General features: G+C 35.2%; 1 protein-coding gene across 5 annotated transcripts in view; it reads right to left on the bottom strand.

Moving 5' to 3' along the window:
* Positions 1-444: 444 nt before the first annotated feature.
* LOC107673667 (SHC-transforming protein 1) overlaps positions 445-17,887 on the bottom strand; it is a 35,712-nt gene continuing 18,269 nt past the window's right edge. For 4 of the 5 annotated variants that reach the window (XM_016467400.1, XM_016467385.1, XM_016467393.1 and 1 more), the window contains 11 exons: positions 17,142-17,212; positions 15,289-15,352; positions 13,472-13,591; positions 10,371-10,424; positions 8,926-8,977; positions 8,528-8,654; positions 6,573-6,732; positions 5,280-5,337; positions 4,841-4,954; positions 2,148-2,383; positions 445-2,061 (listed from right to left, as the gene is read on the bottom strand). In XM_016467400.1, coding sequence (XP_016322886.1) covers positions 1,933-2,061; positions 2,148-2,383; positions 4,841-4,954; positions 5,280-5,337; positions 6,573-6,732; positions 8,528-8,654; positions 8,926-8,977; positions 10,371-10,424; positions 13,472-13,591; positions 15,289-15,352; positions 17,142-17,212 — 1,185 coding nt within the window. In that variant the 3' untranslated portion in view covers positions 445-1,932. The remainder of the gene's footprint in view (positions 2,062-2,147; positions 2,384-4,840; positions 4,955-5,279; positions 5,338-6,572; positions 6,733-8,527; positions 8,655-8,925; positions 8,978-10,370; positions 10,425-13,471; positions 13,592-15,288; positions 15,353-17,141; positions 17,213-17,887) is intronic. The other variant, XM_016467377.1, reaches the window with a different exon arrangement.

Here is a 17,887-nt window from a genome sequence, read left to right as displayed (position 1 = left end):
AGGCACTCTTTAAGAGACTGGATAACTCCATAAGCCACATTCCCTCCCAGCAGGTTCTTGCCAAGGCCCATCCTCAGAGCTGCATCTCTCAGGTTTTGGCCCAGTGAGGAGGGCATGGCCTGGGGCAGCAGACGCTGTGGATGCATCTCACGCCACCGCTCCACGGTCGACTGGAGAGCGCGAGCGATACTCGAAGGGAGGAACTGAAGGAGAGCGGGCCAGGTCCTTGTTTGCCACTGCGCGTTGTGGATCTCCACTTTTTCCTTCAACCGTAACGTCTCTTCAGATGAAACCCTGGAGCGAACTGACTCCTGTGTGTTGTGGGATACACAGGCCCAGTGCCCCCTGTAAAACGGATTTTATTCAGCTCTGGAAAATGCCAGCTAGCTGTTCACCTCCTATTGCACAATGGCCTCGCAACATCTCTCATCTACCTATTGTTCATCAGAAAAGAAAGTGTCATGATTACCCATAGAATCACAAAAGGCGACTGTGTTTTATCGATGTGTCTGTGTTTGGTAAAAAAGGCACAATCAATATCAGAGCAAACAAAGATGAAATAAGTGGTTTCCTGTTTGTGGCTTCAACAGAAACTGCACTTGTGGCTGCAAAGACACGTTCAGAATTAATTTGGAGTGCTTTTCCTCTTCCTGGATGGTGTATCCCCTTGCAATCGATGTCGTTTAAGTATTATAATACACAACGTATCCTCCTCCTTACGCTTTCTCTTGTAACTCGAGTCTCCGAACGTACAGAAGCAGCTGACACCTCGATACATGTGAAGATCGATTGTCAATGCGAACAGAAGTAATGTCCACAAGAAAAAGATAAAGAAAAATAGATCCTCCATTTCCCAGAATAAACCCATTCTGATGATGTCGTCAGCTGATCGAGATGACATCACTGCGACAGAAATTCTTAGTTAAAATGACATCATAAGAAGGCTTCAATCAGATCTCAAACCACAGACCTTCAGTCCTATTCCCATGTCTACTGATTGCACTTCATTTTTTTCTCGTCCCTTTTGTCCCAGGCTGATATAATGTTATGTGGAAAGGGAACGTTCCCTTTTTCCACAGACTAGTTTGTTGTCTCTCATAACAAGTCCCTCACAGCGTCTGCTTATTTGCATAAGGAAAAATCCACACAGCATCCTAAAGCTTTCACATATGTTCAGGGGTCTTCCCAAATGACCAAAATTCCCAATTTTTCTTGGGGATCACGCTCGGAATTCTGTAAAGGGTATTGTGAGGTTGAGAATAAGAGCCATTTTGTGTGGTCTCCCTTGGCGGGAAAATTGGGAAAGTGATATTCCGGTGGGAATTGCACATTTGCCGTGAAAGATGATGTCTGTGATTGGAGAATGAGCTCTGTATTCTCTTTAAAGTTTTGCATATACATCAAACAGTCTCGCGAGATTTCCAAACGACCGCAACAGTACGTAGGCTCTAAGATCAATATGAAGCTCGAGTCTTTGGATTTCGCCCATTGCACCAGATGTGAATATTTAGAGTGCTACAAAGGTTCTGCGATTTTAGTACATTGACATCAACTCTCGACTCGAAGAATGCCCGGGCCTGTTGCCATGGTTACAGGTGCACCCCAGTCTTAATTCAAGACATGATGTCGTGTTTGGGAAGTGATGTCACATCCATTACACATCTGCTTCTCTTTCAGACGCCTCATCGTTTGGCTTTTTGTAATCACTTATTTCAAGCGATGTGTCCTTTAGTCCTTGAGTAGAATGATTGCATCGCTTTGTAATTTCATGGCCGGTGGTTGATGCGGTACAAAATTCTGTGTTTCTGTGAAGATATGATTAGCTTACACTCCCAGTTGGAAAAACTGTTTTTTCTCTAATAGAGTCTGGCAAAAAGTAGGAAAGGGAGGAGTTTTTTCTCTTAAATGTGTGGTGGAGGAAATTGTTATTTTTCAAGCACGGCGATCAATTGGCTGCTGCAGACACACCTCACTTCCTGCCGAGATGATTGGCAGCCGGTTGTCCATGTGATAGCTAATCAAGTGACTGACGCTCTCGAAGCGGTGGTCTTTGGTGCGCACCTATGACAGTAAAAAAGATGGTAAAGAATTATGTTTTGATAAGGGCAAAATATCGAGAGTGTGGTGCATTTTATCATATTACTCACCACTCCCTCTGGATCCACCAGAAGCAGGTGTTTAGGTTGGCCGCCCTGCTGTCCAGTGAGGACATACTGGCCTGGTGTGGTGCCTGACTCCCGCACCAGGAAGTCTCCATCCTTGGTCAGGAGTCTTTCGGCCTGCCTGCGGCTTAGAGGTCCGTGGAACCAGGGCTCGTTCTGCAGCTGCTCTGCCAGAGGGGGCGCCACTGCACCCGACACGCCTAAAGCAGCATCAAACGGCTCTAAAAGATAGAGAGCACAATACTGTTGTATTTTTGGACAATTTACTGTTATTCTATAACTGCACCTATAACTGAACTAGAAAAAAGTACAGCAAACCCAAATGTTCTCTTTAAAACAAAGCAAAAACAACTCATCTAAAACATATAATGAATCTCCATAAAGAAAATGTGAAAATCTGGGCAATATATTGATATGTATCAAGTGTTAGGAGTTGGTAAAATCCATTCATTTATTATTAATCAGTTTAAACTATCTGAATTATTCAAAACAATCAATCAACATTTTTTTTTTTTTTTTTTTGCACATCACTCAAAAACATATGGCATTTGTATTGACACTAGAACCGCCAGAGGTCGCTGTATACCTAAAAGCGCCAGCGGGTAAATTTTACCCACGCACATGACAACTGTATTTATATGGCTAAAGAACATATTATTTCACTGTATTATGCCACTGTCTTCAAAAAGAAGTGTCTAGAATCATGAAATGATTATGTCTAGTCATCAACTATATTTTTATCCTATTGTTTTATGTTCAATACTTTTTTAATGCAGGCTACAAATCCGTAACGGTCAGCAGCCTAAGCTAAAAAAAAAAAAAGCCTGCACTGACAATGGAAATTAGAAGGTAGTAGCCTAAATATTTGGGTGGTGTAATATTATAATACAACGTCATTAATCAATATATTAAGATAACCTATGCTATTTAAATGACTAAAATAGCCTATAGACAATAATGAGGAATAATAATTCACCACACTGCATAGGATGATGCGATGACAAATTCAAGCGCACAGCTTCACCTAAATATTTATTAATTTGTTTATTTATATCATTCATAATTTGAATAAGATAACAACACCATTAAACTTTGGGTAATCAAAAAATGGTTTTATTCATTACATCATATAGATCGGATTTATTTTTTTTCTTCAGGAAACGGCCAGACTAGAATAGCAACACAGTAGCCAACAATAAACTATATGGCAAGACAAAAAATAAATAATTAAACCAAAGTTTGACCAATTAGAGTAACGTGAGGCTAAAACATGTAAATATGATATCTGGATCACTGTCAGACGAGCTGTCAGATGCTGAGTCGACCCAGGACGCATAACTTACCATCAGACTCTCCATCACTCATGGCATTTAGTGTTTCTAATACCTACCTTCCATAAATCGCCTTTTTTAGTCATTTTGACTTTATTTATGAAACTGATAACCGCTAAATCAGTGAGTGAAAGGCGTTGCCTACAAATGTACAATGTTAAAACATAAGTGGCATTATATAGCGGGTAAATTTGACCCGCTGGGGCTTATAGGTATAAATGCCCCGTTTTCTGATCTGGTTTTATCTAAATAATTTTTAACAACATTGTATTGTAAATTACATCATTTTAGTAAAAGTCAATGACTGGGAGACTTGAATGTTTTATTTTAAATCTTTTATGTACATTTAAAAAACAGCCACGGGTAAAATTTACCCCGTGGCGGTTCTAGCGTTAAGTGTATTAAAACATTTTAGTAAAAATATACTGTACACTACTGTTCAAAGATTTGGGGTAAGTAAGATTAATTTTTTTTTTAAAGAAATTAATACTTTCATTTACCAAGGATGCATTAAATTGATCCAAGTGACAGTAAAGACTTTTTGCATTATTGCAAAGAAAATTTCACTTACAAATAATAATTTTCTTTTAAACCTTTTTTTTTTCCATCAAAAAAATCCAAAAAAAAAAAGGAAAACTGAAAACTGATATTTTATAAAAATATAATGTTTACAACACTTATTTATTACTTATAATAATAATAATAATAATAATAAATGTTTCTTGAGCAGCAAATCAGCATATGTGAATAATTTCTAAAGCATCATGTGACACTGATGACATCTTAAAATATATTAAAATAAAAAACATTTATTTTATATTGTAATAATAATATTTCACAATATCACTGTTCCTAATTATATTTTTATCAAATAAATGCAGCTTTTGTGAGCATTAAAGATCTCTTTTAAAAGCATTTTTTTTAATCTTACAGACCTCAAACTTTTGAACGCCATGTACGTAAATATTAATGTTAAATATATTAAAATACTGAGTTACATTGTAGCATATAAATAAAAATAAAAATTAAGTTTTAAAATTAAAATAACTAAAAATAATAAAAAAATAGTCAAAAATGGCAAATAATGCTTTCACTGATTTTAAACAGATTTGTACTGTATGCTATTGTTATATTAATGCACATAAATAAAAATACATTCTTCCTTGTGTTCATTTAGTGAAAAATAAAGTGGAGTACATGCTTTAATGATGATTCAGTAGATTTTTACTCCAAGGAAAAAAGTAAAATCACCATTTTTGCCAGTTTAGAGCAAATACATGAATATCAAGACATACATCATAAATAAAGATATTTTTCCAAGCAAGCCACCTAGCATTAGTTACTCACTCATGTCAAACGCATCTCTGTGAGCATTTCCATTGGCTGCTGCCGCTGGGAGGCGGGGTTTATCCACATTGACGTACGACGGGTCATCAAACAAGCCTCCCTCCTTAACACCCACTGAAAGAGAAACAGAGGACTGTGAGGTTAAAGTGAGTTAACCTTCAGGTGAGTGCGCTTAAGCGGTGCCATTCTGAGTCGTATTGTCAGCAAGGCCGGCGATCCAGAAGCCACCTCTCAAAGGAGCTGTGTAATAGGTTTGGGCAGCGTCCAACAGAGAGCAACGAACAGTGACAGAAAAACCGCTGACTCACTCTGCAGAATGACAGTCTCAGCTGAGAGGAAAATGAAATGAAGGGAAGTGCGACAATATAAGACTGACAAATACTATGTGGCACTATGAAAGGAACAGGGCAGGGGTTATTAGTGTTTGAGCAAACCTGACCTGGTAGAGGAGGTAGAGGCTGCTTGTGAACGTCGTTCTGGCTGGGCTGTCCATAGGGCTGTGGAGACACATTGCATTAGAGCGCTCACACATAAATTAACTAGTGGAGTTTTGTTGATTAACGAATCAGTGTTTGTAAATGAATCTTAAGTGAATGAAACATTCTAATTCACTTCTATACACTGAATCATCCTTTTCTTTGTTTTTTTGAAGACAGTGAGCCTTAGTTTGAACTGAGTGTGACTGCTTTGGTGGTTTTTCTAGCCTGTGAAGACTGACTATAACACGAGCCAAAAGCATTTGTTTAAATAAAAGTAAAGAATAAATAATTAATGATTGTATAAATCATTATCATTAATTATTATCGTTTCATTATTATTAATAATAATTAATTAAATAATACATTTTAATTAATATATATTTCGTCATCATTATCTATGGTGAAAACATTCTTTATAATTTTTTATATTTTTGTGGAACATACTTTTTTCCCCCAGGTTTCTTTAATGAACAGGAATTTCAATGAACAGCATTTATTTGAAATAGAATGACTTTACTATCACTGATTTAATGCATCTGTGCTGAATAAACGTATTAATTTTTTTAACCGTACTTACTAGATGGTAGTTCATCATGGTTTCCATAAAAATATTAAGCAGCAAAAACTTTCTACCATTGAGAACAATAAAAAAATGTTTTGTGAGAACTAAATCAGCATATTAGAATGATTTCTGAAGGACCATGTGGCACTGAAAATTCTGCTGAAATTTCTGCAAAATGTAGGGATAAATTATATTTTAAAATATATTCGGACAGAAAAATGGTTATTTTAAACCGTAATAATCTTTAATAATATTACAGTTTCAATATTACAATATTACAGACTTGTTTTAATCAAACAAGTCAATCTTGATGTACATAAGAGACTTAAAACATTAAAAAAAAAAAAAGTTTGGCCGCCAATGTGTGTATAAGTGTTTCCTGTGTCTTACTCACGTTTAGCAGTTCACACAATGGAGGAAAAATGAAAGATCTGCTTTGTTGCCATTTGTAAGAAAAATGCTTATGATGCTTAAACACTTAACTGAATTCTCTTTGCAGATTTTTAGCCATACAAATTTGAATAAAGAATAATAAGACTTGTTTCAACTGCTAACTAATCAGTTCTTTTTAACAAATAAAAGTGACTTCATGATTCACTCATAACACTTAAAAACAGTAACTGAAAAACAAATTCCTAAGACTTAAAAACCCCAAGACCAATGTTCATGCTCGTACAAATGTGTGTCTCACCAGCGTGGCTCCTGTACTGTGTCCAGGACGGGTCCTCATGTCCACCAAGCCTCCAGGCGGAGGCTGTTTACCGGGGAAGTTATTGTAATATGGAACCTCTGGGGGTGGAGGCAGGTCCTCTTCCTCTTCCTCCCAGGCCGACCCATCGAAAGGAGCCATCCTAAGAGAGAGAGAGAGAAAGAGAGAGAGAGAAATAAAAGTAAAGATAAACATTATTATATTTACATGGAGATATATTATTTACATGCTGTTTGAGTGATGGCAAATGATGTATTGCTTTGTTTTGAAACCAGCAGGGAACAACTAGCAGGAACAGACACGCTCAATAAAAAGGAAGTAGGAACAGTAAACAAATAAAATACGCTCCAAAAACAACTTTTTTTTTTTTTGGTTTGTTTTCTAGTCAAAATTTCTCAAATCCTTAAAACAGCATACACTTTCCATATTCTTATGTGCTTTTTTCAGTTTTATAAGTTGCATTATATTTCTATTAAGCTTCAATGTATTTTAGCTTCAGGGTGCTTTCACACATGTAGATCGATTGCTTTGTTCCGAAACAGGGATTCAAATTATTACAATGTTGCTTTTTATTCTTGGTGCGGTTCGCTTTCAAACTGCAAAGTTTCTAAACGGACCAAATTTGTTAATACAAGTCATGCGCCAGTGAACTGTTCTCTCATTGGTCGAAGTTCCACGGTTTATTTTCCGGGATTCCACTAGCTGTCACGGCTGTCATCCATCAGGATGGAACGATAACAGCTTTGCGGGCTTATTGTTGTTTTTGTTTTTTTTTTAGCTGTCCTTATATTAATTTATCATTTTGAGCAGGAGTCCAGGATTTATCGGGAAAACATTTTTAAAATGCACCTACTAGGAAGAAGAGCAAAAAGACTGCATTATAAAATGAAAAAGTGAGCTTTTTTATTCTGAATGGCGAAGACGTGCTCACCCACAGACATTCACAGGTTCATTTTGAAGTATTAGCAAAACAACGTGGGCTTATTGTTGTTTTTATTTGTAGATGTCGTTATATTAATTTATCACTTTGAGCAGGAGTCCAGGATTTATCGGGAAAACATTTTTAAAATGCACCTACTAGGAAGAAGAGCAAAAAGACTGCATTATAAAATGAAAAAGTGAGCTTTTTTATTCTGAATGGCGAAGACGTGCTCACCCACAGACATTCACAGGTTCATTTTGAAGTATTAGCAAAACAACAATGCTAATGCTTTTCACGGAACTTACGTAATTACCCATTATACATTGTGATATAGCCTGGTTCGTTGGTCCATTAGATCGGATTGCTTTCTCACTACAACCGAACTGCTCCAGAGTTCGTTTTCAATCGAGCCGAGACCACCTCGTTCAGGCGATCTCGGACCGATTGTTTTGGCACGGATCCGGGCGCAATTGCCGTGTTCACATATGCCCAAACGAACCGAGCTAAGGGGGGAAACGCGCCAGGTTCCGAAACAACGGGCCAGGTGTGAAAGCACCCTCAGTTTTAGTTTTGAACTGTTTTAGTTTTATCAAACTTATTTCAGTTAGAAAAAATCATTTGTAATAATTTTAGCTTTAGTTAAGAATAATAACACTGTAGCTGAAAAGCGACATTAATACTTGTTTTCATAGATTGTGTGTTGAATATAAAAGTATATTTGGATTATCTGTCAGATTTGTAGATATTTTAATTGGAAATAAGGCAAAAAGTACTCAGTAGTAAGATGTTTCTCAGTGTACGATGCGAGTACGCAGTGCAAATAGACACAATGGCATTGTGTTTGAGCACAGACTGCAAACGCATGCTGTAAACAGACATACAGGATATTAAGGGGGTTTCCAAAGACCCTAGGGAGGTACCATCATTAAACAATGTACAAACACTCGTGTAAACACACTGACATAAATGTAAATGTTTGCAGTACTTGTTTGAACAGGCACATAAACGCTCTCACCGATCATGAGGGGTAACCAGTTTGGGGGGGTTCTTCAGGTACTGTTTAAAGCGGAGTTCAAACGCCTGGCCGATGGTGCTGATGACCTCCTGAGCCAAGCCCTCTGAGCATTCCAGGATATGACATGCTACAATGCAGGAAGTGATCATCAAATATATTATATAAGACACCAGTCACAAGCAAGAACAAGACATTCCTTAAAGGGACAGTTCACACAAAAATTAATCATGTCATTCCAAATCTTTTGGGATCCCTTCAAATCCATAATAAATGCTGCTGCATATAATTAAGTAATCTAGTATTTAACATCAGTTCAAATAAATTAAGCATGAAAAGCAGTCATTTACATTTACAGTTATGACTGAACTCAATGTGAAAGTGTCTTGGCATATTTTTACCTCTCTGATTTACAGGGTCTTTGGCGACGTAGGCAACATACTCTGCTGTGTCCTGGGGAGAAACAAAAAGAAAGGGATGGAGAAGAAGAAAGGAAGAATGGACAGGAGGACATTAAGAGAAATTAGAGAGTAGACACAAAGAACAGAGGGACAAGCAGAAGATAGTAAGTCTTTTAGTTGAGGCAGTCTATTCACTAAAGGGCAGGAAACAGAAGAGGAAACAGTGGGGGAAGAAAGAACAGATGACTACAGACAGCAGGACAGATGAATAAGACAAATGAGCAATGAATGACAGAATGAGAGTAAAGCTGATAGAACCAAGACACGAGGAAATGAAATGTATGTAGGGATGTATCCAATAACCGACTAACTGATTGATGATATGTACATATTTAATCATCTAATAATAATATAAAATGTGAATGCATTTATAGTTAATATTAAATAGTTTAAATCAATAATTAAATAATATATTATCTATCAATTAAAAAAATATTTAGTATATAAATTTAAATGATTATTTTCTAAATTATTCATTTTAATTGTTAAATTATTAGTTCAAATATTACACATATATATATATATATATATATATATAGAGAGAGAGAGAGAGAGAGAGATTTGAACTGGTGCAAATACTGAATAGTAAATAAATAAATATATATATTAATTATTTATTTAATAAATAATTAGTAAATAATTTTAAATTATTTTCTACTTCAATTATTCATTTTAAATGTTCATTTATAATTAAAAATTATTCATTTATAATTATTATTTAGTATTTAATTGTTTATTTAATAAATAATTAGTAAATACACCTGTAAATTATTATTTTCTAATTAAATTATTCATTTTTTAATTGTTCAGTTATGATTTTAAATTTTACATATACATATAAACACACACAAACACTAAATGTATTCTAAAATGTTATATTATACATCTATTATATTATTTTTCTATTTAATAATCAATAATTAAATTAATTACATAAATAATAATAAACTTACGATTTAATTGATTTTTTTATAATTAATAATTTAATGAATTCAGACATTAGTCAACTAGTTGCTCAGGCAACCCACCAACTAACTGATTTTGAAAATATGTAGTTTTGCACATCCCTACTGATGTCACTTTGTACTTCAATATGCTTTCAAGGTCCTTGCAGCGAATGCAATCATTATTTCAAGAGAGATACTCTAACAATGACTACATTGAGCCATTTCATTTGTAAAGGTGATCCGAGGGCTCGTGTGTGTTGTGGACTCTAGCTTTCCATGGCCATCAACTTGGCTAATTACTAAACAGATTTGTGCTGCAGTTGACAACAACTGATAAGCTTAATCGACGAAATGAACAACGATGATCAACATCCCTAGTAAAAAAGAGAAAGAAGTAGAAAGAGATATAGAGATAGAAAGAGACAGGACGCGACTCACTGGATCTCCTCCTGATGCAAAAGAGATGGACTGCATGTGATGGTTGGCGATAATCTGTAGGGAGAGAGGGATGGAGAAGAGGACAATGTGACAAAAAAAGACAAAAAGGTGCAGTGGGCATGAGATGAAGAATGAACAATCATGGAAGCGAGTGAAAGCAAAGGATGGACAGAGAGGGAGACAAGGGGAGAAATTATGTGGTGAGACTGTGGTCTAACAGAGGAACAGAGCAGTTGCGTGCAGTAACTCTGCATGGTTTAGATTCATTAAGATAAACGCATATCAGCAGGGCAATTACTCCAGGCCCTATTCTGGGCTCTAGTCAGCTGCCTGCTGATAAACCTCACTGCACTAATGCGAAACACACTGGCATATAACTGAAGAATTATTAGCGAGGAAAAACGTCCTGTGGTGCAGCTGTAAACAAGCCAGAAGATATCTGCTCCTGCCGACTTCGCCAACTTTACATAATCTAACCGCTGGATAACATATCAACTTATTTAGTTAAACGTCGACAAATTTCTGATTAGCCCCTTGAAAGACCCAATGCAGGCTACTTTAATATACTTCCACTTTTAAATACACAAATTAAAATAAAATAAACAACTAACATTAAATAAATAAAAAGATAAAATAAAAAAATAAAAAATAAATAAAGACCCCGTCTTGGGTGAGGCGATCAAAAATAGTCAGCAATGTTAGTATTATTTTTAATATCATTATATTATATTATTATGAATGATCTTTTATTTTGATTTGATTATTTGATTTTCATTTTATTTTTAAGTTTAATTTTTAGTAATTTTGCTATGTTCTTTTTTTAAAGATATTACTATTTATATTTAATTAATTTTTATTTTTAATTAAAATTATTTTTTATTTATTTAGTGCTTCAACTTAAGAATTAGAAATGTTTCAGCTTTTCATCTAATATTTACATTTTATTTTATTTCAATTAACAATTATTTTTTAATTTTAGTTGAGTAGTTTAGTTTAGTATATTTTTATTTATTGCCATGTCAGCATCTTAGGCTATTTTCATGGCAAAACCAATTCAAAAAATACAAGTATAACAAATACACTTTTGCTCAATAAAGATGGTGAGGCAAGACAAAACATTGTTTTCTTCTGTGACCACTTGCAATGTGATCCGACAATTGCAATAATTTTACTGCCCTAGTGAAAAATAAATATACTAAAATCAATGCATTTGAAATACATTTATTTCATGTCAAGTATACTACAAATACATTTACATATTTATGTACTTAATAAAAATACACTGCAATTGTACTTTTAGTATACTAAACTGGTGTACTTAAAGTCTGCTAAATTGGAACAACTAATTTTGTGCTTAATTCACTTTAATTGTGCGGACGTAGTGCTGAAGTCCAGCTTAAGATATACTGAAGTATATTTAATTGTGCTAAAGTGGAACTATTGCAACTATACTTAAGGTACACTTTGAATATCTACCATTTAAAGGCCGATATTATTCAAAGTAGGCCTGGTCGATAAAACGGTATTGATATTTATCGACGGTACACCCTCATAAACATTTGCATTTGAATGCAAAAATAGTACAATCAAATGTTAGGTGTGCGTCTGGGAGCGTCATTAGTGGAGCGCGAGATGCGGTGATGATGATGTAAGTGATGTTGTTGCATTTTAATGTTTTATAAGTCTAGCCCACAAGACGCGCAGTTGCTGCGTTATTCATTCAAAATTTTAGAGAAATATAGTAGCTCAATGCGCAGAAGATCTTGATTAGATTAAAACCGAAACCAAGCCATTCACACAGAACGCATATTCAGCGCATTTTTTAGACGGACAAATATGACTGCTGCACTCGCGTCTCACACAAGAGATGTATAGAAAGCCACGCAAAGTTAAAATAGTTTAAACTTTTAGAAAACGTGTCACGAATTTGTGGAGGTTTATTCCTTTTCACTGCGTCTCATATGTTTTTAAAGGCAATCTGTGTGATGGGCGATTCGGCTCTTTGTATTAAGCAATGCATAAATACATGATGCCGTTTTGTTCATAATTGTTTATGCAATTTACGAAATTATGTTTGATTTATATGAGTTAATTTAGACGTAATGCACGTTTTTCTTTTTAAAGACAGTTATTTACTTTGCGTTGGCAATTTAATGCGCTGCATTATTTCGCTCATTGCGCCCTCCTGTGGCTTCGGGAGACAAGCCAAAAGTTTACTTCAGACCTATTTAATCTGCATATAAAACATTAGAAATGAGATATGTTTAATTTTTATTTTGTTTGACTGCTAAAACAAAAAATATTTGTTGTTTGTCTCAATAAATTGGGTTAATTTAAAAATACAGTGGTTAAATTTAAACGTTTTTTTTCAATTGCTCTTTGTTTTAAAAAAGGTTATAAAAAATGTCAATAATTATCGACACCAAACGATATGAAACATTATATCGTTGATACATTTTTTAGCTATATTGCCCAGCCCTAATTGAAAGATCATACAATCCTCATCAATAGTGACATTCAAACACATTTTAGGCTTAATATTAAGAAATGTGCATTGTGCACAAGTAGTACTCCAAATAAAGTTTTATTATAATATTTCTATCAATAAGTCTCAAGCGATATGTCAGTAAATATGGTAATAGATTTGGACTATACTTAGTATGAAATAAATTTAAAATATAATAAATCATATAATTAATTAATGCAGTGTATGAATGACAAGTGTGTAGACGATCTTATCAGCTTATTTAGCGCTAACAATGTGTGATCAGAGCCAAACTAGTGTTTATACTAGTAAGTATACACTTTTGAGGAAAATGAACCTACTTTAAAAAGCTTGCTTCTAGCTGTCTCTACACATAGCACAACTAGGATATGAGAAAGTATTTTAAACATCGTAAAAATGGCAAACTTCACTTTTAAGACGTACTGAGAAATGTTTAATTCAGAGGAAGAGATAGCATAATTCAGTCCATCCCGTCCTGCTGTGAAGAGCGTCTGCATAACGCAGGCCGCTTTCACCATTAGCTGCGGGTAACAGTGGATTTCACACAGCAAAGAAGGCACTGTGTTCATGTTTGTGTGCATGTGTGCCGTCTAACCTGTTTGCAGTCGACTGCCAGCAGGTTCAGGCTGCTGGTCGACACGGTGAGGCTGATTGTCATTCCAGCAAACTGGAGATTACTCTTCCCTAAGATGGAGGAGAGACAACGAGAGGAGGGCTGCAAAGAGACAGAAACAGAGAGACTCCATTAAATGGTTAGTAGTAGATGACTTGAGGGTGAGTAATTTATAGGCTAATTTTCATTTTTGGGTGAACTAACCCTTTAATTACACCAGACACCAGATCAAAAAAAAGTAAAAGGCTAAATATTTCATGATAAAAAGATGAAACCTAAATATTTTATGAAAAGAGATTTCCATGGGAAATAGAGAACATTTTAAATAGTCTGGTCTGTCTGAGGTTTGTTTTACCTCACATTCAGTACCTATATCAACACGTCAGGTTTAGTCAATCAGAATTTTACACTAACATCCAAAAGTTTAGGGTCAGATTTATTTATTTTTTTTAAAGAACTTAATAATTTTATTCAGCAAGGGTTTATTAAACTTTATGTAAATAAAAGTCATTTATAATGTAACGGTTTGACAGGTTTCCACAAAAATATTAAGCTGTTTTTTATTTATTTATTTTTTTTTTGATTTATTTTTGCCGTTTTTGCCTTTTTTTTAATGATAGGACGGTTTAGATCTGACAGGAAGCGAAGTGGGAGAGAGAGAGACGGGGGCAGGATCGGGAAAAATCCTCGAGCCGGGATTCGAACTCAGGACAACTGTAGCGCAACGCTTCTAATGTTTCTTAAGCAGCAAATCAGAATGATTTCTGAAGGACCATGTGATGCTGAAGACGGGAGTAATGACTGCTGAAAAATCAACTTTGCCGTTACAGGAATAAATTACACTTTATAATATATTCAAATAGAAAACGGCTGTAAAAATTTTTTTATAGTATTTCACACTATTAATATTTTTACTGTATTTCTCATCAAATAAACACAGCTTTGTCGAGCATAAGAGACTACTTTCAAAAACTTGAAAAAAAAAAAAAAAAACTTAAATTATTCCAAACTTTTCACGAGTAGTGTAGCTGTAAATGAGGTACCTGTGCTGAGCCCATTTTTGCTGTTAACTACAAACTCATTTAAAAATGATTAAAAATACAATTTTGCAACATAGGTTTTTATGAAGCAACATGAAATACCTGAATAAACTAGTTTCACATGCAGTAACAGCAACACAAACACTTACTACTCAGTAAATCTGCCTGAATCCAGATGGTTTACACTTTGTGGTTTGGTTTTAGTTTTGTGTAAATAAAACCAAATAGAATATACTTAAAGCGGCATACTACTACCAATAATAATTCTGAATTAAAAGCCGTTATTAAAGGAAAAACTCAATATGATAAGCCAGAAACCATTTTATTTTCTGTATAGAGCCACTGTAGCAATGCTGTCAACTCAAGCCGGCTGCTGCAGTTACACTGATGCTCTGCTTATCACATCACAACAGGCGTTTGTGAAACAGGCCTGTGTTGATCATAACCAAAGCAGACTTTGGCTCCTCACTCACACACAAACCCTATAAGCAAATCGAAAGAGGTATTGCACTCCACAACCTCTGAAACCAGCCATAAACCAAATACCACAGTCTGACCAGCCGAGACACAACACTTTGAGCAAGTGTGTGTGAATGTGTGTTAAATATAACACAGCAGTATTTTTACTGGAAATTGGTCAGGCCTTACTAGAACACTGTGAGGTTTGTGAGCTGTACCTGTAACTAACAAAAGTGCAAATATATTGCGCGGCTGAAAGTCTGTGCCTGAGAAAGTAAGATAAGATAAAGCATTGAATACCTTTCTCCTTCGCTGAGCTCCTTTGGCACCTGGTACTGCCTCACACACCACTGATATTGCCTCCCTGAAATACATAACAAACGGTTATAAACGTACATACATGCTGGGTGGAGATTGCGAGGAGAACATAATCAGATTGTTAGATGAGAGATTCCATCACACTCCTTTTCATGCGTTCCTAAATTTCATATGGCTGAGGGACTATTACATTAGACACATGCTCCAGTCATTACACTTCCTGCCATCTCACACATGCAAGCAGGCAGACACACAAACAAAAACACCAGGACTGCTACTGTTAACAAAAACTATTATAAAGACAAAAACTATAAAAAAAAAAAAAAAAAGATAAAAACTAAATGTACAAGAGTGAAAAATAGACTGCAATTATAAATATTCACTAAAATATGAACAAAAAATGCTACAAAATTACAGATAATTAATTTAATCAATGGTGTGATTAATTATAAATCTGATTGACTGAATGGTCTGATCTAAATCTGAAGCTTAACTTTAGACTATAAATGTATGTGTCATACAAAACTCCCTAATTAAACAAGAAGCAGTATTTAGACTCACAATCGCTGTGTGCTTACTGCTTTTTTTAATGTGTTGTCATAGGCAAAACAGGTTTGTTCTTTGTTGTTTCAACAAGGCTGTCATCTTTAAACACTCAACACTAATAAATATCAAAATTAATATAGATTTTTCACCTGCACATTATAATGTTGAAGGGCTGCACAATTTGGGGAATAAATCTAAAAAGCTTCACTCTGAAACATGCTGGACAATTATTTATTTAATGAAATTTCAGCCTTGTGATGACTAAATGGCAGCATATAAAATTAATGCTTTTTAGTGTTTTCATTTTTATTTACTTATTTAGTTAAAAAAAAAAAAAAGTATAGAATTATTATGTTGCTTTTTTTTTTTTTTGGGTTATGGACCACAACATGAAAATAATTAGTTTGGGTTTTGGGTCAACCACAAATATGTAATATAAGGGCATCCCTACCTTACAAAAAAGAAATAAATAAATACAAACTTTTCATGTGTATTTTGATTTTTAAAAAAGGTGAAAATTACATTTCAAATATAGAAAAAACTAAATAAAAATTAGTCAAGTTTTCCAAGCCATAATAACTCACACACACGCTCCTAATGTTTTTTTTGAATGCATTTCACCCTCCAGCGAAATTGAGGATTATGCATGAAACAGTTTATCGAGCAGCTGCTACTGTCAATATTGAGAAGCAAATGTGTGTAGAATCCATTAACAAACACACACACGAACAGAGAAGAAAAGGGAGGAAACCGCGAGGGTTCCAGAGGATTCTATTATAAGACTTTATGGTTACACAGCAGGGCTGATGCCATTAGAACGCCTCCCTTCTTCCCTGTTCTCTTTCTTACATACAAAAGCATTTCAGTGTAGAATGTGTTGCATTTTGCAAATAATGTGGTTTAATATGGGAAGTATTCTGCAGTTTTATAGTCCTACAGATACCAACACTTTCATAATACTTTATACGTGTGGACATCTACATGCATATTATTCAAAAAAGTGTGAGAAAGGAAGAAACCGAATGGCTGTGAGAATGAGAAGATGGCTGTGTTTGTTCATTATTTTAGTATTTCTCTCGTGTTCTCTTTCATGAATTTTTCATCAGAGGAACGGCTTTTAACCGGACCCGTGCGAGAGAGTGTATGTTCGTGCACATGTGCATTAGGATGTGGAGAGAATGTACGATTAAATCACTCCTGCGGGACGCTGTGGATATACATACACTGGATATTTGAGCGAATATGAGAGGAAGTGCAAGCGAGAGTGAATGTGTGTGTGTGTGTGTTACCTGGTAACCTGAGTTCTGGTGTTGAAGTCCAGTGCTCTCATTGACTGCAGCACCTCCACGCAGCCCATATACTGCAGCAAAGACAAAGAAGACAAACCTTCAGTCACAGCACTTCCTGTGCTAGCCCTCCAACCACAATTGAAAGCACAGAATATGGTTGTGTTGCACAGTTGCCTTGTGTCAAGATTATTGAGTTGGCCAGGCAGCTGTCGTGTATGTGGTTAAGTGAGTGTGTATGTGTTCGAGAACTGATGCTCTAATTACGAAGCACTAATCAAATAAAGCAAGTCTCAATGTAGTTCCTGCTCATAGAAAACGCAACACATTAAAGAAAACAATCCATTAAGTAGATAAAATGGACTTGAATTAAAATGGACTCACTGAGAGAACTGAAAAGCAACAGAACTCCAAGCTGTTAACCAACATTTATATCAACATTAGGGCTGCAACAATGTGCAGAAACTAACAAGCTATGTTTTTCGTTTTCAAATTAATGTTTCACCCAAACTCTCAAAATAAATAAACACTTTTCATGCACAGCTGTTTCGATAAATTATTTTTAGTAGTAGTAGTATAAAAATGTGACTAAAACAATTACTATTGTAATATTGTTTTGGGCTGTGTCTGAAATGACCCTTTATACCCTTATAGACGGTTTCATCGGGTGCACGCGCTTGGCCTGAAGTTAACTTCCGGTCTGTGTTTGTTTATTGGTCTGGCTAGTGGTGCTGACTACAAATGCAGTT

This window comes from Sinocyclocheilus anshuiensis, unplaced genomic scaffold, assembly GCF_001515605.1.
Source record: "Sinocyclocheilus anshuiensis isolate Anshui unplaced genomic scaffold, SAMN03320099.WGS_v1.1 scaffold1247, whole genome shotgun sequence".
In the NCBI taxonomy this organism is placed as follows: domain Eukaryota; kingdom Metazoa; phylum Chordata; class Actinopteri; order Cypriniformes; family Cyprinidae; genus Sinocyclocheilus; species Sinocyclocheilus anshuiensis.
Note: the sequence above shows the minus strand (reverse complement) of the source record. Positions and strands in the feature narration are given on the sequence as shown.